The 19,740-nt window shown below is 42.2% G+C and overlaps 1 protein-coding gene across 2 annotated transcripts in view; it reads left to right on the top strand.

The window, feature by feature from the left end:
* GPR107 (G protein-coupled receptor 107) overlaps positions 1-19,740 on the top strand; it is a 111,320-nt gene that overhangs the window by 67,687 nt on the left and 23,893 nt on the right. For both annotated transcript variants that reach the window (XM_073555910.1, XM_073555911.1), the window contains exons 14-17: positions 4,373-4,416; positions 16,258-16,307; positions 18,027-18,110; positions 18,543-18,670. In XM_073555910.1, the coding sequence (XP_073412011.1) occupies positions 4,373-4,416; positions 16,258-16,307; positions 18,027-18,110; positions 18,543-18,670 (306 nt within the window). The remainder of the gene's footprint in view (positions 1-4,372; positions 4,417-16,257; positions 16,308-18,026; positions 18,111-18,542; positions 18,671-19,740) is intronic.

Raw genomic sequence — 19,740 nt, 5'->3', positions numbered from 1 at the left:
TCACTCACCACTGGCTCCAAAAAGTCGGGAACCTGTTATTTGAACAGAGGACACTCTTGCCTTTGAAGTGTACTTCTCCTCCTCTGAATACACGAATCTCAGGCTTAGGGCTCATACTCGCTTGCGAGAGACTCCCACAATTCTCGTGTGCGTCTCTCACATGAAAACCTGGCACTGCCACCGACACTCTGACTGGAGCGTGTGGCTTCATGTATTTCTATGCAGCCACACGCTCCTGTCCCAGTGACGGCAGCAGTGCCAGGTTTTCATGCGAGAGAGTCGCACGAGAATCGTGTCCATCAAATTATGGAATCCAGCGACTGATTCTGTTTTTTTTAACTGAGCATGCTCCAATATCCACAGTCCCAAATGTATATAAACCTGCCAGGTAGGGTAGTCGGATCTGTTGAAAAAACGGATCCGTCGCATCAGTTTTTCACAATCTGCGACGGATCCATTGATCCTTTGAGCCGAGGGATTGTGACTGGTGTCAAAAAACTGAAGTGTGAAAGTAGCCTAGTGTCTGGCTCTGAGTAGCTCTCCTGTTGTAATTACCTGGTCACTGCTGATGTACTTATTTGAAGTGTCAGCGCTTTTTCACTTTCCCAGTTATAATTAATTCCAGATGTTCAATGTATTTACCGTATATACTCGAATATAAGTCGAGATTTTCAGCCCAAAAAATTGGGCTGAAAGTCCACCTCTCGTCTTATATTCGAGTCATATACACCGGAGGGGGAGGGGGAGCGGGGGTGTCAGGTCATACTTACCCGTCCTGACGCTGTGTCTTGAGCCCCCAGCTTCTCCCCGTGCTCTCTCTTCCTGCCTTCAGCGGTCACGTGGTGCCGCTCATTAAAACTCATGAATATGCGCATATTCATGAGTTTTAATGAGCGGTACCACATGACCGCTGAAGGCAGGAAGAGAGAGCGAGGAGAAGCTGGGGGCTCAAGACACAGCGTCAGGACGGGTAAGTATAGCGATACTCACCTGTCCTGCGTCCATGGCTGCTTGCTGCTGTCTGTGTCTGTCATCGGTCAGGGACTTCAGACAGCAGAGGGCGCGGTGACGTGATTAGTGCGCGCCGCGCCCCCTGCAGTCTGAACGTCACTGACTGATGACGTGGCAGATAGCGGTGAGCAGCCATGGACGCAGGACAGGTGAGAATCTGACACCCAGCGACGGAGAGGTGAGTATGTCATTTTTTTATTTTTACATGCAGCAGCAGCATGGGGGCAGCATATGGGGGAATCATCTATGGAGCTTCTTATGGGGGCAGCATATGGGGGGCATAATCTAAGGAGCTTCTTATGGGGGGCATAATCTAAGGAGCTTCTTATGGGGGCAGCATATGGGGGAATAATCTATGGAGCTTCTTCTGGGGACACCGTATGGGGGAATAATCTATGGAGCATTTCCCACCCTAGACTTATACTCGAGTCAATAAGTTCTCCCAGTTTTTTGTGGCAAAATTAGGGGGGTCGACTTATACTCGGATCGACTTATACTCGAGTATATACGGTAAATGTTTCTCTGTCATATATTATATATACAAACACACACTAAATATATTTCTAACGGTGCTATTTACATGAAATTTCTCACCAGATGTTGGTAACAACACATCCAATCCACAGAGGTAAAAAAATAAAACCATAGACGTCCATAAATTGTTATATGCAATAATGAGAAATGACACAGGGAAAAGGTCTTATACATGCTTGCTGAAAAATATTACCGTATATACTCGTGTATAAGCCGAGATTTTGAGCCCATTTTTTTGGCTGAAAGTCCCCCTCTCGGCTTATACTCGAGTCATATACGCCAGGGGGTCGGAGGGGGAGCGGGGGTGTCAGATCATACTTACCCCCTCCCTGACTTGTCTCTGCAGCCCCCCGCTTCTCCCACGATCTCCCATGCCTTCCTTCAGCGGTCACGTGGTACCACTCAGTAAAGTCCTGAATATGCGCATATTCATGACTTTAATGAGCGGTACCACGTGACCACTGAAGGAAGGAATAGCTGCCGGAGACCGTGGGAGAAGCAGGGGGCTGCAGAGACCGCGCCAGGAGGGGGTAAGTATATGCAATATTCACCTGTCCCTGTTCCACCACTGCGCGACGTTCTGTCCTCCGCGTCCTCTGTCAGTGACATTCAGGCAACAGTGGGCGCGATGACCTGACTACTGCGCGCCGCACCCTCTGCTGCCTGAACGTCACTGTCAGAGGACCCGGCAGACAGAGCGGCGTGCAGCGGTGGAACGGGGACAGGTGCCCCAGGTCCTGAGCCAGCGGCGACACCGGCACCTGGCACCTGGCCCCCATAGTGCTCTAGTGTCCCTGCCTGCTCAGGACACCGGCACCTGACCCCCAGTGACGAGAGGTGTGTCTTTTTTTTTTTTTTTCCAGCATATAGGGGCATAATCTATGGAGCATCTTATGGGGCAGCATATGGGGGCATAATCTATGGAGCATCTTATGGGGCAGCATATGAGGGCATAATCTATGGGCCCATCATGAACTGTATGGAGCATTATATGGGGCTCCTGATTCAATATGGATATTCAAAAACATTTAACCTACTGATGTCTCAATTAATTTTACTTTTATTGGTATCTATTTTTATTTTTGAAATTTACCAGTAGCTGCTGCATTTCCCACCCTAGGCTTATACTCGAGTCAATAAGTTTTCCCAGTTTTTTTGGCAAAATTAGGGGGGTTGGCTTATACTCGGGTCTGCTTATAATCGAGTATATCTGGTAATACTTCGTGCGCAAGCCTTTGTTGGCGATGAAGCTTCAAGACACCTCCTGTATGGAGAAACTAGTCGCATTCATTGCTCAGGTGTGAATTTGGCCCATTCTTCCACACAAAAGCTCTTCACATACTGAAGGTCCCTTAGGCTCCTTCTGTGGACTCCGAGCTTTAGTTCCTTCCATACATTACCTATTGTATTAAGGTCCGGTGATTGCTCGGCCATTCTAGCAGCTTTATTTTCCCTCTATGAAACGAATTGAGTTTGCTTGGCTGGGTGTCTGGGAAAATTGTCTTGTTTCATCTTCTTCCTCCTGGTAAATAGTAGCCGATTTTTATCAGAATGTCTTGGTACATTTGTCCATACGTCCTTTAAATACATGAAGTTTGCCAGTGCTGTATACTGAAAAACAGCCCCACACTTTAATGTTCCCACTTCCAGTTTTCACTGTTGGTATGCTGTCTTTGGGGTGATATGCAGTGACCTTTGGCCTCCAAACATGGTGTGTATTATAGCATCCAAAGAATTCAATTATAATCTCCTCTGACCAGACTATATTCTCCCAGTATTTCACAGGCTTGTCTAATTGTTGTTGAGCAAACTATAAACTCGATTTGAGCATGCTTTTTCTTTTTTCAAGCAATGGAGTCGTGACTGGTGAGTGCGCATACAGGCCGTGGAGGCTGAGTGTATTACTTATAGCTTTCTTTGAAAATTGTACCTGCTGATTCAAGGTCTTTCTGTGGATCTCCACGGGGGGGTCATTGGCTCTTGGGAAAACTCTTGTGATAATTCTGTGCACTCATCAGTCTGAAATCCTGTAGGGACCACCTGGTCGTAGCCGGTTTATGGTGAAATTATGTTCTTTTGCCTTCCGGATTATGGCCCCAGCAGTGCTCACTGGAACATCCAGTAATTTTGAAATTCTATTGTAACCAATACCATCATTATGTTTTGTAAATATAAGGTTGTGCAGGTCTTGAGACAGCTCACTGGTTTTACCCATCATTAGATGTTTCTTCTTTGACACCTTGGTAATGAGACACCTTTTATAGGCATCAGTTGAACCAGCTGATATTATTTTTCCCTAAGTGGCAGGATTGCTTTCTAATTTTTGATGGATTTCAGCTGGTGTCAGGACTTTCCATGGCAATTTGCACCTTTCTTCTTGTGTTCAGTACTTTTTTTCCTGTGTCATTTCTCATTATTATATATAACTTAATCTATGGACATCTATGGTTTGATTTCTTTGCCTGTGTGGATTGGATGGGTTGTTCCTGACATCTGGTGAGAATTTCATGGCGATAGCACCTTTAGAAATATGTTTACTTAGAAAATTGTTGACGTGTTAAATACTTTTTTCGCCCTCTGTATATATTATCCTGCATCCGTCTGTGAACTACAAGGGTTAATCTTCCTCTGTGTGGTTGATCTTTTTGCATTTTTGCAGGTAATAAGGCAGATTTTGGAGCCATCCATCTTCTTCCTCATACTCTAAACTATGGTTATACCATTCCGGTTGTAGAGTAGAGTTTGTGATTTCTCCTCATCCTGTCCCGTTACACGCCTTGTGTGCTGACCATCCCCATGAGCTCTTATATTCTCTATCTCCACCCAGGTCCATCCGACATCTTCAGGAAGCTTCAGCAACGGATGGAAAAGGTAAATTTTTTTTTTTTTTTTTTTTTTTTGCATATTCTTAGTGTTGAGTACTATGCTCAGTTATTGTAGTCGGAGCTGGGGCCCATAAATCACAGCTGCCTTCAATCTCAGAGGCACCTCGCTGGGCTGCTGCATTGCAAATGTAAAGCCGTTGTTCTCCAGCAGGTGGCGATATAAATCTTCACGCTGCCACTTTATCGCAGCTCGTCACACACAAGGACAGTCTCTGTGCGCCCCAGCTTGTATACATCATAGTGTATAGCAAGTGTAGTAAGCGCTAGCAGAATACGTCACCCCTGCAGGATCCGTGTCAGGACAAGGCAAACACGATGGCACCTAATCTGCACAATGTTTGGCTTTGATTAGAAATGATGGGAGTCAGAGGAATCGCCTTCATCACCAGGCATCATTGTTGATAGTAAATCTCCCAGCATGTGTGATTGTTACCACAGCACTTATTATTATAGCGCCATTTATTCCATGGAGCTTTACATGTGAAAAGGGCTTACATAATAATTAGTAGAAAAATGCTGAACAATCCAAGTCACGGACAGGTACAGGAGAGGGGACCCTGCCCGCGAAGGCTCACAGTCTTCAAATATGCATAGAAATGTCTGCAATCATTGCATCGTTCAGGATCATCCGCTGTTGAGCCTTCTGAAGCCCCCTAACAGTTCAGGTGCCCATCTCAGCCCAGCTCTAAGAATAAAGTCACCTTTATCTTGTATGTAGCACTTAGGCAGATCTATTAGTAGCTCTGCAACCATGGGCACACGTACATCTGCATAGAAGCTGTGTACACGTAACGGTAGGATATTTGTACTCTGGATTATTTGCATAGTTATTTTTATTTTACCTGCATTATAGTAATAGAAAGTTTCCGTCGGTGATCACATGCACTAACATAGTCATCTGCACATACTGTAGTTCCCCCTGTAGTCTGCACCACCCGATGGCATCTCGTGGAGTTTAGGAGGCAATGTTCCTACTCTTCGCTGCAGATCGTTCTCTGATACTTCGCCATGATGGGTGGTCTGTATCCATTCCCAGCTGTGCCCAGTATATAGCCATGCATATTAAGTGTTTCCATTGCTTTTTACAAGGCGCCAGTCCACCTTCCATATGACCGTATGTCTCTTCTGCTCCTAAGTCTCTCCTGTACAGACATGACCCTTCTTGTGCCCAAACACCCATCACCCGCATCCAACATCCTGCATTATCTACCCCACCCTTCCCCTGCCGGCTGCCAGCTATCGATCCCCAATTTAATGGTCTTTGCCGGTAGTTAATGGCACCCCAGATAATTGTGGAGGGCGTGGGTGGGAGTGTAGGCGACTCCCGAAAGGGGGGGGGTGAAGTCAGACATGTTTACTCTTCGCAAAGTGATGGGTTTGATGACATGCCAGGAACGTGTTGAAGGGAGGAAATAGCGGAGACCTATCACAGCAGCATCATAGCATGCATCATAGCTTGCAGGAAGGTAGGCTTCTGCTAAAAATGAGTACACTCCAACCTTAAGCACTGCTGGGAGTTGTAGTTCTACAACAGCCATTCAGGCTGTTGTAGTTTTGCAATAGCTGGGAAGCCAAAGATTGAAGAGATAAATTATGTAGAGTGAAAGATAAGGGGCCTGATGGGAATAGAGGACCTTATTCCAAAGCAGAAATATGAAACCTGTAGGGTAAACGCCGTGAAGAAAGAAAAATCTGTCCGTAAAACTATATACAGTATATTTAATTTTTCTTACTTTGGTTGCCGCACTTCCCCAGAAAACGACAATAAAAATCAATAAAAATGTTGTGTTTCCCAAAATGGAATCAATATGAACTCTTGCTCTGAGCACAAAGAACAAACTGCTCCAACAACTGAATAATGTATCAGAAAATGCTGACGCAAAGAATATTGATTTCTAGTTTATTTCACAAAATTTTTAACCTACTAAAGTATAAGAAAAAAATAACAAATTTGGTATCGCCAAAATCATACTGACCTGGAGATTCATGCTATTGATGAGTGCTATAAAAATAAAACCCAAAAAGCAATATAGGAATTGCTTTGAGTTTCTTTTTTAATTTCATGGCACATAGACTTTTTTTTTTTTTTTGATTGTTTTTTTTCAGTACCTTCTACTGTAAAGTGAATGTCATCATTCAAAACTGCAACTTGTCACACAAAAAAAATAAAAATAAAAGCTGTCATACAGCGATGGGGACGGATAAAAATGTTATAGTTTTCGGAGGAAGGGCAGTAAAAAAATGAATATGAAAATGTGACATTGACCTTGACCATGAAGGTTTATTTTGGAGTTTATGAAGCCTTATAAAGCCTAAATAACGTATTTGAGTATTAAGTGTTAGTGGATGGGTCCCATCTATGACCCTCATCCACAACGCAGCTATAAAGTGCTTCTCGATGGAGGATCCTGCAGCTTCCATAGCTCTGTAACACTTCATGTCTCCTGTAGGGGAAGCATGTACACTTGCTCTTTGGTCAGGAACCCAAAATTCAAGCTCTCTTCTTACTTTCAGTGAATGGGAACAGTACAGACTCGCTGGCCTAGCATGTCTTACATTGTATGTAGTCCACACTGCTCAGAACCTCTGCTAGTTAGGTACAGTGTATCAGGCTGAATACGACTTGTAGAAAACCCTGATTTGTTAGATGTCTTAGTTTAATACATAATAATTTTATTATTCACAGGCAGCAAGCAGAGATGTAGAATTTGGGTAAAAATGATAGATTTAGCCGGGGTGGGTGCAGTTTATATTTTGCAATTGTCCCATTTCCCTGCGGCCCCATGAATGGTTGGACAGTCCAGCAGCTGTAGCATTGGGTATGGTGTGGATGAGCAATGTGTGTGGGTCCCTGTCCTCCCCGTTGCCCTCTTTCACCACGTTCAGGCTGTGTTAGTAATCATCTTGGTTTAGGTAGCAGATCTCCTCCGTCACATACCTCTCCCCTGACCTGTCCATATATGGCTGCTTGCTGTGACCCCGCCTGATGCTGTGACCCCAGGAACACAGCATGTTTACACATGTAAACAAAACCTCCATTACTGACATTGGCCCGCAGTTATCAGCTGCTGCGTTTTATTTGCTGTCATCTGGCAGCGCATCATACCACAAAGTTTTCCAATAGTGCGAGTTAGTTAAGAAGGACGCAGTGGCTGGATGTCCGCCTGCCTCAACTCGGGTTAAGACACTTACAGCCGGGTTTTAGCAGTGATGGGCGTGATGATCTTTCCTGGGGTCACTGTATTGGCCCAGTCTGATGCAGAACGAGGGTCTGGTGTCTGAGCCTTTTAGGTGGGAATGAGCCGGGCGCTTTCCACTTCTGCCACAGCTGATGATGGGTCTCATGTATGGCCTGCAGGTAATGAATAGAGGCAGGATACCTGCCTTCACCTGTCGCTGCAGCATCATTTGCCCTTTTCCTTTTTGGCTATGGAGATAGAGGTCCTCGTCTATTTTCCAGTGTACATGGATTATGGGGGAGGAGCCGGTAACTACACATGAAGGAGGATGCAATCTGGGTTTATCAGTAGTGACCAGATATCCCTCTGCCTCATGTTTCTCTTCTGGAGACGGGTGATGGTGGGGTCCACCCCCAAAGTTAAAGATTAGCACTATTTCTAGCATTCCCTCCTCCCTAAAAATACTGCTGCCCCTTCCTCAGTGCCATTTATTATGCTGCCGCGTCTGCCATGATTGTCTGGAGATATTGAAGTTTTATGTATAGACGTAGTGACATGTAGAGGTGTAGATTAACCTTTGGGTTTTTTTTTGGGAGAGCTCTGAGGGGCGGGTGATTACGGCAGTGGGTATTATGTGGGATCCAAATGGCTGGTTCCAATTGGGTCATGTGATGGAAAAGGCGATCAGGGGTCTGTGATGGATAACACGTCTAGCTGTTAATAGGGGCACCGTGCATTGCATGGCTACAGAGGGAATGTGATGACCTCTTATGTGCACATTAAAGAGAAATTTTTATGGTGCCAAAAATTATAGGGATCTGCCTAGCACGTACAGGGCAAATGACACGAAAAGGAGAAAAAACAAGTATGCAAATGCCATGGGATCACCATATAAACATCATCATTTGAATTTGAAATGATTAAACTAGTGATACAAAACACAGAAGGCTAAAAACATTAAAAAGCCAAAGTGCCATACATATATACAGAGGTGAGAGACTGTGATACAGCTAATAGCTATCAGATGCCAATCCGATAATAACAGCCAAGGTATTTCAAGAACAGTAAGGAATATAAATCACAGTAATAAATGCACAAGATGCAGAGATGAACAACACTCATAAAGAGGAATATACAGTGCCTTGCGAAAGTATTCGGCCCCCTGGAACTTTTCAACCTTTTCCCACATATCATGCTTCAAACATAAAGATACCAAATGTAAATTTTTGGTGAAGAATCAACAACAAGTGGGACACAGTTGTGAAGTTGAACAAATTTTATTGGTTATTTTAAATTTTTTTGGAAATTCAAAAACTGAAAAGTGGGGCGTGCAATATTATTCAGCCCCTTTAACTTAATACTTTGTTGCTCCACCTTTTGCTGCGATTACAGCTGCAAGTCGCTTGGGGTATGTCGCTATCAGTTTTGTACATTGAGAGACTGAAATTCTTGCCTGTGTTTTTTTTTTTTCTAAACTTTTTATTGAAGGGTTCCACAACATAGTATATCAAGCATAAAACATTACATTATAGAGTCAGAGTTATTCATAGTGACATAACCATGATATCATATGTCCAATAATAAGAAACAAACAAAACAATTACAACGCAATATTCTTACACAGCACATTATACCATTCGTTGCATCTTTTAGCTTACAGGGTCTATTTAGGATCAGGTCAGATTATAGAAGATACACATTCTAAAATTCACAAATTAAAGCTTGCATGGTCTAGAAGTGACACACATCACAGACCATATCTCGAAATCGAAGAGACCCATATCATTAGGAGCCAAGTGTGTCAAAGGGGAGTCACACCACCTTTCCCAAATCCTATGGAACTTTTGGGGACATTTTCTGTTTTTATATAATATGTTCTCATAAGGAAGTATGTCATTCAACAATTTCTTCCATTGATTAATTGAAGGGGATCTCCCTCCCATCCATCTCAAAACCACTGCCTTCCTAGCCATAAATAAAACCTCTCGAAGAAATATTCTATCATAATGAACCCACATCTCTTCATCCACAACACCCAGGAGACATAATTCAGGAGTGCATTCAATCGATATTCCCGATATTCGTTCCAACGTATATATGACTTCACTCCAATACCCTCTTATACTACCACAGCTCTAGATAAGATGCCAAAAATCCACCCCTGATTCCCCACATCTATGGCATTCATCCATTGCCCTTATACCGAATTTATGAAATTTACTTGGGGTCAAGTACGACTGGTGAAGGATATACGATTGGATCAAGTTATTGTTTGCAGCTGGTGACACCATCGTATGTGTCTCCAGGGCGTCATTCCACTGTTCATCAGTGATAGAAGGTATCAAGCGGCGCCTTTTACTCTCTACAACGAGCTGAGCTGATGCAAACTTAGAGTTCAATAAAAAGGTGTAGAGAGAGGAAATCATCCCCGTAGGTCCCTGAGTTGATAATATTCCTATCAATGGGTATTTAGATATTCTCATTCTAGGAAATGAGAATTGATATATTAGGGCATGCCTCAGCTGCAGATAGCTATAAAATTCTCTATAGGAAACTCCAAATCTTACATGAATTTGTTCAAACAATAATAAAATTTCATTTTCAAATATCTAAGTGTTATTATTCCATTCTGTTTCCAAAAAATAGGATCTTGTAAGTTCTGAAGGTGTGGGTACTCAGGATTATCCCATATCTGAACATCCCCAATCTGATCAGTGAATTTCACAATATGCTTACTTTCTTGCCAGATTTGTATCGCTAATTTATCTGCAAATAACAATCCCTGGGGGGGGTCTATATGACCCTTCCAATATTGCCCATGGTGTATGTCCATCTAGACAGTGCATTAGATGTGCCTTTGCATTACTGAGTCCCACTCCAATTAACCAGTGTTTTAAATGACGCAATTGACCAGCTAAATAGTATAAATACAGGTCCGGGAGAGCATAACCACCCTGATTTTTTGGCCTCTGTAGGGATCCAATGCTCAATCTAGATCTAGACGATCCCCGACAAACGTTGCCATCATATTATTTATTTTTTTAAAGAAACCCTTAGAGACCCTTATTGATATGTGCTCCAGCATATATATCTCGAAACAATCACTGACCTCAGGGAGACCAGTCAAGAAAAAGACTGCGGCAGCCGGCAAGGGCGCTCAATCACAGTGAAGTCATAGGTGCATTGCTCCCAGGGAAATACGAATATGCAAATAAAGTCCGTGGAGCCTCATTTAAAGGCCAAGGAGTGGCTCCTTTCGGAAACCACCATTACCACCATATTAAGTGGCCCTTTAAGTCAATATCCAGCTCTTTACGAGTTTACAGATATGACAAGGGAAATACCAAGGCCAGGTATCCATCCACAGACAGCTGTTTCGGGGTGTTGCCCCTTATCAGTGTGGAGTAGGATTCTGGCTAGGTGGGAGCAATGCCTAGTAGACCAACATCACGAAACAATCACTGACCTCAGGGAGACCAGTCAAAGAAAACACTGCGGCAGCCGGCAAAGGCGCTCAATCACAGTGAAATCTTAGGTGCATTGCTCCCTGGGAAATACGAATATGCAAATATGCAAGTGTTTGAGACTCTTAAATGAGGCTCCAGCATATATAGACATTTGGGAAGGATTATCATTTTAATCAATCCAATTCTACATGGAACAGATATGGGAAGTCGCGACCATGTCTCAAATTTTTTCCTCATCATATCTTCCAGGGGGTAGATATTATCTTTAAGGTCGTTGATTGTGTTTTGATTTATTATGATACCTAAGTATTTAAATTTTTGTACTACTTGTAAGCCACATAGCATAGGCTAGTTATGTTATCCACCAGCGGCATAATCACCGAATTGCTCCAGTTAATTTTAAGACCGGATAGTTCCCCAAATCGATTGAGGTCAATTGCCCTTGGCAAGGATTGGTCTATTTTATCCAGAAAAAGTACTAGATCATCAGCATATAATCCCACCTTATCCATCCTGGAGTTTATATTAATTCCTTCCACCCCAGAATCCTGTCTGATCCTCAATGCAATCGGCTCAATTGCAAGAGCAAAGAGCATTGAGGACAGTGGTCAGGCCTGTCTAGTTCCCCTGCTCAACTCAAAATAATCCGATAATAGGCCATTAACAAGGATATTAGCTCTAGGTCTATGGTAGAGTAATTTAATCCACCCACGAAACTTATCCGAGAGGCCAAATTTCCGAAGCACTCGCTGTAGGAAATCCCACTCCATTGAATCAAAAGCCTTTGCAGTGTCCAAAGAGGCTATCGCCCAAGGTTTCTCATATTTATTTCCTATTTGTGTTAAAACCTGCACCCTTCGGATATTAGAGGAGGTGGATCTTCCTGGCATAAAGCCGGATTGATCTTCATGTATTATGTTAAGAATTACTGCTTTAAGTCTATTGGCGATAAGCTTGGTGAGTATTTTATAGTCAGTATTAAGTAGAGATATGGCATGGTAGTAGTCACACTCCTCATCAGGTTTATCTGGTTTTGGAATTACCACTATAGTGGCATCATAAAAAGATTGGGGGAGCGAGTGCCCAGCCAATGCCTCGGAAAGAGTCTGCAACAAAACCGGACCTATCTGATCAATATATCTTTTATAGAGTTCTGTGGGCATTCCATCAGGGCCTGAGGTTTTCCCATTAGAGAGGGACATAGCAGCCTCCCGGATCTCCTCCAGCATGTCATCTTTATCCAAAAACGTCCGATCCTCATCCGACAGTGTGGGGAATATTATATGGTCTAAATATTCATCAATTTCTTCTATAATATGATTCAATTGCGAATCATACAGATCTTTAAAATATTCTTCAAATCTATTTGCAATTTGGTCAGATTTAAGTAGCGGGGTTCCTTCCTTAGTATTAATGACTAGTACAGGTGGGGACAATTGATTTTGCTGGATTATATATGCTAAGAATTTACTCGACTGGTTACCCAATTTGAAGTAAGTCTGTTTAGAGAAAAAAGTTTTCTCTGGGCTTTTTCCTGCAGATGCAACAGAGATTCCCTTCCTTTCCCAAGCCATCTATGTAAAGAATCGTCAGAGGGGTTAGTGATATATTCACCCTCCAAAAGTCTACACTCCCCAGCAAGTCTCTGCTCCCTGATACAGGATTCTCTTTTAAAATATGAGATCGTGGATCTAACACACCCCCTCAGATATGCCTTGAGTGTATCCCATACCACCAATCTATCAGGGAAGTCATCGTGGTCCGTTATAAGCACCTCCAGCTGGTCTGCTATTATGTCCTGTTCTATGAGGGAAAGCCAAAATGGGTGTATGCAGAATCTCTTGGGTCTATCAGGGCTACCCAAACAGAAGCAGATCACTAGTGGAGCATGATCAGATATAACCTTGGGGAGGTACTCCATTTCACTTAAATCCAATAATATAGCATTGTTTCCAAATGCGTGATCAATTCTGGACAAACAGCGGGCAGCCGGCGTGAAGCAGGAAAATTCTTTCTTAAAGGGATGTGGTTGCCGCCACAAATCCACCCACCTCATCTCTGTTATAAAGGCCTCCAGTATAGTAGTATTTTGGTTACAAGACCTAGACCCTGTAGGACTTAGTCTATCTAAATGGGCTTTAAGAATAATATTAAAATCTCCCGTGCATACCATTTTAGCCTCAGGGTATTGTGCAACAAAAATCGCAGCCTGTTGGGAGTATATCCATCTTAGCTGGTGGCAGATTATAAATATTAAGCAGTACATAAGGCACCATATCTATGAATGCATGAATGAAGATCTACCTTCCGGATCTCTTTTCACTACTTGTGCCGACCATCGCAAGGATTTATGAATCATGATTACTACACCCCTAGAGTAGGACGTATATGTGGCGTGTTTTTCTCGCCCATTCTTCCTTGGCAAACAGCTCGAGCTCAGTGAGGTTTGATGGAGATCGTTTGTGAACAGCAGTTTTCAGCTCTTTCCACAGATTCTCAATTGGATTCAGGTCTTGACTTTGACTTGGCCATTCTAACACCTGGATACGTTTATTTGTGAACCATTCCATTGTAGATTTTGCTTTATGTTTGGGATCATTGTCTTGTTGGAAAACAAATCTCCATCCCAGTCTCAGGTCTTTTGCAGACTCCAACAGGTTTTCTTCAAGAATGGTCCTGTATTTGGCTCCATCCATCTTCCCATCAATTTTAACCATCTTCCCTGTCCCTGCTGAAGAAAAGCAGGCCCAAACCATGATGCGGCCACCACCATGTTTGTCAGTGGGGATGAGTGTGTTCAGGGTGATGAGCTGTGTTGCCTTTACACCAAACATATCGTTTCGCATTGTTGCCAAAAAGTTCGATTTTGGTTTCCTCTGACCAGAGCACCTTCTTCCACATGTTTGGTATGTGTCCCAAGTGGCTTGTTGCAAACTTTAAGCGACACTTTTTATGGATATCTTTGAGAAATGACTTTCTTCTTGCCACTCTTCCATAAAGGCCAGATTTGTGCACTGTACGACTGATTGTTGTCCTATGGACAGACTGTCCCACCTCAGCTGTAGATCTCTGCAGTTCATCCAGAGTGATCATGGGCCTCTTGGCTGCATCTGTGATCAGTCTTCTCCTTGTTTGAGATGAAAGTTTAGCAGGACGACCGAGTCTTGGTAGATTTGCAGTGGTATGATACTCCTTCCATTTCAATATGATCGCTTGCACAGTGCTCCTTGGGATGTTTAAAGTTTTGGAAATCATTTTGTATCCAAATCCGGCTTTAAACTTCTCCACAACAGTATCACTGACCTGCCTGTTGGGTTCCTTGGTCTTCATGATGCTCTCTGGGCTTCAAACAGAATCCTGAGACTATCACAGAGCAGGTGCATTTATATGGAGACTTGATTACACACAGGTGGATTATATTTATCATCATTAGTCATCTAGGACAACATTTGATCATTCAGAGATCCACAATGAACTTCTGGAGTGAGTTTGCTGCACTGAAAGTAAAGGGGCCAAATAATATTGCATGCCCCACTTTTCGGATTTTGAATTTCCACAAAAATTTAAAATAACCAATAAATTTCGTTCAACTTCACAATTGTGTCCCACTTGTTGATTCTTCACCAAAAATTTACAATTGGTATCTTTATGTTTGAAGCATGATATGTGGGAAAAGGTTGAAAAGTTCCAAGGGGCTGAAGACTTTCGCAAGGCACTGTATACATACACAAAAAAGATAGAATTGGAAGGAATGACCAATGTTTGGCCATATGGGATCAGTATAAGGAACGTAATGTATAATAAATGTATCAACCACTGAGGACTCTCAAATCTTGATATTATTATAACAAATGTAGAACTGAAGCATAGCAGACTAACCTGATAAGAAAGTAAGTGAGCAATACTCATGATAATAAATAATATATTTTTTATAACCCTTCAGGAAAAGCAATGTATGAGAGAGGAAAGTCCAATATTAAGTCTGCCTTTTTTTACTCTTATTTTAATGATCCTACTTCAGCTTAATATTGGACATTCCTCTCTCATACATTGCTTTTCCTGAGGGTTATACTTCTATATTCTATATCATGAGCGTTGCTCGCTTATCATGTTTGACTGGTATGCTTATTTCTCCATTTATTATACTGATCCCATATGGCCAAACAATGGACATTCCTTACAATTTTGTCCTTTTTTGTGTATGTATATATTCCTCTTTATGAGCGTTGTTCATCTCTGCATCTTGTGCATTTATTACTGTGTTTTATTTTCCTTACTGTTGTTGGATACCTTGGCTGCTGTTATTATCTGATTAGCATCTGATGGGTGTTAGTCTTATCATAGTCTCTCACTTCTATATGGTGATCCCATGGCATTCATATACTTCATTTTTCTCCTTCTCATTTCATTTGACCTCTTATGAGCACATAAGAACACTGACAATCCTCCCCTAAAATCCGGAATTCCTGGTGGTGGCTGCTAACGAGGACCCGCACAATAAATCATTTGTCTCTGGCTGTTCTGCTCTAAAGTGCAATACTCTGTACGAGAGGCATGGAGCACTGGGACATCACCAGGAGACAATCTCCACATGGCCCCGAGGCCGGAGATCTCACAGCTGCCCCTTCTCAGCTCACTGTTTTCCTAAACCAATTCTTGGCCACGTTCACTATGAGCCATTCAATTAGCGGAGCAAAATGTGCCAGGTATGGATGATCAGCTCCATGGAGAATTCACATAATTTCTGCTCATAGACAGAATCCTTAAAGGAGATCTCCACCTTACAAGGAGCAGCATCACCAGTCCTGTGTTCACACATTTAAATTTTGGGATCTATGTGCTCCAGTCTCATCCAGACCCAGATAGTAATCTGCTGTACTGAGAAGATCACAGTCCCTACTAACGAGTGACATGTACCCTCATCAGTGACCCTTCATCCATATTAGGGTGAACCTCCATATCATAGCTCCATATGCAGCCCTCATATCTCGGTCATGTCAGACTCGTATAACATTAAAGATGCTAAGAAATAAGGAGCGGTGCGATGCACAGATCCACCATACCACAGGACAAGAGACTGCTCAAGAAAGTCTGTAATTTTATCCAGTGGATTGCAAGGAGTGACCCAGCCCTGACATTACCTCACACTCATTATTAATCTTATTTATTCTTTTTTGTCAGCTGCAATCAACTTAGCGAAACTGAAGCTTTTCAGACATTACTACGTCATGGTGAGTCGGGAAGCAAGGATGAGACGTACAGCAATGTCTTATCCACACCTATGTACAAGAGTATAGCTACTATAATACTTCTCCCTATGTACAAGAATATAACTACTATAATACTGCTCACTATGTACAAGAATATAACTACTATAATACTGCCACTATGTCCAAGAATATAACTACTATAATACTGCTCCTATGTACAAGAATATAACTACTCTAATACTGCTCCTATGTACAAGAATATAACCACTATAATACTGCCCCTATGTACAAGAATATAACTACTATAATACAGCCCCCTATGTACAAGAATATAACTACTATAATACAGCCCCCTATGTACAAGAATATAACTACTATAATACTGCCCCCATGTACAAGAATATAACTACTATAATACTGCCTCCTATGTACAAGAATATAACTACTATAATACTCCTCACTATGTACAAGAATATAACTACTATAATACAGCCGCCTATGTACAAGAATATAACTACTATAATACTTCCCCTACGTACAAGACTATACTATACTATAATATTATCCACATGTACAAGAATATAACTACTATAATACTGCCCCTATGTACAAGAATACAACTACTATAATACAGCCTCCTATGTACAAGAATATAACTACTATAATACTGACAATAAAGCAAATAAATTCAGCTCACCTGGATGAAGCAGTGCACGGGAACTTCAGGTGCACTGGAGAAATCCAAGTGAAAGAAACTAGAAAATCCAGCGCATAAGCTTCAAGGAAATACCTTTATTGGATCACGGTGAGTAGAGCAGAATAAAAAACATCTAGATAGTCGCATCTATCCGAGAAAAATCATTAAAAACGTCTTCAGACGCGTTTCAGCTAACAAGTAGCCTTAGTATTGACTAAGGCTACTTGTTAACTGAAATGCGTCTGTAGACGTTTTTAATGATTTTTCTCGGATAGCTGCGACTATCTAGATGTTTTTTTTATTCTGCTCTACTCACCGTGATCCAATAGAGGTATTTCCTTGAAGGTTATGCACTGGATTTTCTAGTTTCTTTTACTATAATACTGCCCCTATGTACAAGAATATAACTACTATAATGCTGCTCCTATTTGCAAGAATATAACTGCTATAATACTGCCCCCCTATATACAAGAATATAACTACTATAATACTGCCCCTATGTACGAATATAACTACTATAATACTACCCCCTATGTACAAGAATATAACTACTATAATACTGCCCCCTATGTACAAGAATATAACTACTATAGTACTTCTCCTATGTACAAGAATATAACTACTATAATACTGTACCCTATGTAAAAGAATTATAATGCTGTTCATATTATTAGTGTGTTCTCTCATACCCGGCTCTCCCCATTTTCCGTCTCCATACTGTTGCCCTTTGCGCCGCTGACATTGAGGTTACTGGATGGGCTGATAGTCGGCTCCTGCAGTAATTGCATTAGGTGATCTCTCCGCGGTGCCTGAGATACAGACATAAAAACTTGCAGCACCAGGGGCAATCTATTAAGTGTGTGGCATAAATTCCTCTTAGCGAGATTAATCCCAGCTCTGTAGCCTGACATGTGCTTCTCAGCAATGGCAGCGTAGACTGGTGGCTGGGGGGGGCACAGGCTCGACTTTGCGGGGATGGTGGGATCCTCACCGCAGACGAAGCCTTTTACATGTCTTAATTTTAACTCTTTGTTTTTCCGTAGATCGTCTGTTTCATATACTTCACCCGGATTATCGCCTTTCTCATCAAGCTGGCAGTGCCTTTCCAGTGGAAGTGGATGTACCAGGTAGGTAGGTGCCCCCCACTGGTGCCCGATCCACACTGCGAATCCGAACACGAGTACCCGGGTTTATATCTACACTCCAAAAATCCTTAAGCATGCATTCTGCATCTTCCTAGTTTATGACGTAGTGAAATTCATCGCCTTTTTTAAGATCTCTATCTGTGAGTTAAAATAAACCATCTTCTCTTCATCCAGATGTTGGGACGTTCTCACAGCTGAGGGTTGGTTACATTTGTATCTAATCTGGACTAATTGTTACCTGCACTGATACACTGTAATAAACCCTCAGCTGTGAAGTTTTAGGACAGGTTTTTAGATTCCGACTGTAAGCAAAAATGTTCCTATTTAGTGATAGCAAGCAGAAATATTTAAAAATGGTGACTATTTAATTTCCACCCTGATGGTCCGTTCTAGATATCTTCTGACTTTCCACAGCTTCTGGATGAACTCGCCACCTTCGTCTTCTTCGTGTTGACCGGGTACAAGTTCCGGCCGGCATCGGACAACCCGTACCTGCAGCTTCCCCAGGACGAGGACACGGATGATCTAGAGATGGAGGCAGTGTGAGTACAGGAGGGATATGCAGCTGCCAGACTCGCTGTGACAATTATTCCTGTGGGAGACAAATGCATCTTCTACAGACCATCTATTAGTCATTCAAACAAAAAAGGAGGAACACTGTAGCGCCATAGCATGCAAACATGAAATATGAAAAATGAATTGCATTACTGCATTAGAAATATGACAAATTGAGAAAGCTTTGTGCATAAAATAGCCAATTTATGTGTACCGGGAAGCCACGTTAAGGCATTTCCCGTTTTACAGGACTCTAACCTAATGCCAATCCTCACTTAGACTAAAGTCTTCATCTGTATGGGAACCTATGTAAATCCTCTCCTTAGACTATAATCTACATCTTTGTGGAGGGGTGGTGGCCCTGCTGTGATTAAAACCGCCTGCGGCTAACAGGTGGAGTGCTCAGTCAGAAGGTTAATGAATACAAATTTCAAAAAACTGACCCAAGCTTAAACTGTGAACAGGTGCTTAACCTAGAGTCACCAACTCATATACATTCAAACAAAAAAGTAAGCACACTGTAGCGCCATAGCATGCAAACATGAAATATGAATTGCATTACTGCATTAGAAATATAAAAAACTGAGAGAGCTTAGCTCATAAAATGGCCATTTTTATGTGCATTTTTAATCACAGCAGAGCCACCACCCCTCCACAGAGGTATAGATTTCTGTCTAAGGAGAGGATTTACATAGGTTCCCTTACAGATGAAGACTTTAGTCTAAGTGAGGATTGGCATTAGGTTAGGGTCCTGGAAAACGAGAAACGCCTTAACGTGGCTTCCAGGTACACATAAATTGGCCATTTTATGCGCTAAGCTTCCTCAATTTTTCATATTTCTGATGCAGTAATGCAATTCATATTTCATGTTTGCATGCTATGGCGCTACAGTGTGCTTCCTTTTTTGCTTGCATGTATTTGAGTTGGTGACTCTAGGTTAATCACCTGTTCACACTTAGTTTATGCTTGGATGTGACGGTCTGTTTTTGAAATTTTTACATCTATTAATCATTGACTTAGCAGCCCCCTGAAGTCGTTGGGTGGGGGTCACAAGCTT

The sequence above is a fragment of the Dendrobates tinctorius genome, unplaced genomic scaffold (assembly GCF_039654945.1).
Source record: "Dendrobates tinctorius isolate UK_male_01 unplaced genomic scaffold, ASM3965494v1 ptg000231l, whole genome shotgun sequence".
Classification (NCBI taxonomy): domain Eukaryota; kingdom Metazoa; phylum Chordata; class Amphibia; order Anura; family Dendrobatidae; genus Dendrobates; species Dendrobates tinctorius.
This window is presented reverse-complemented; position numbering and strand designations above follow the sequence as displayed.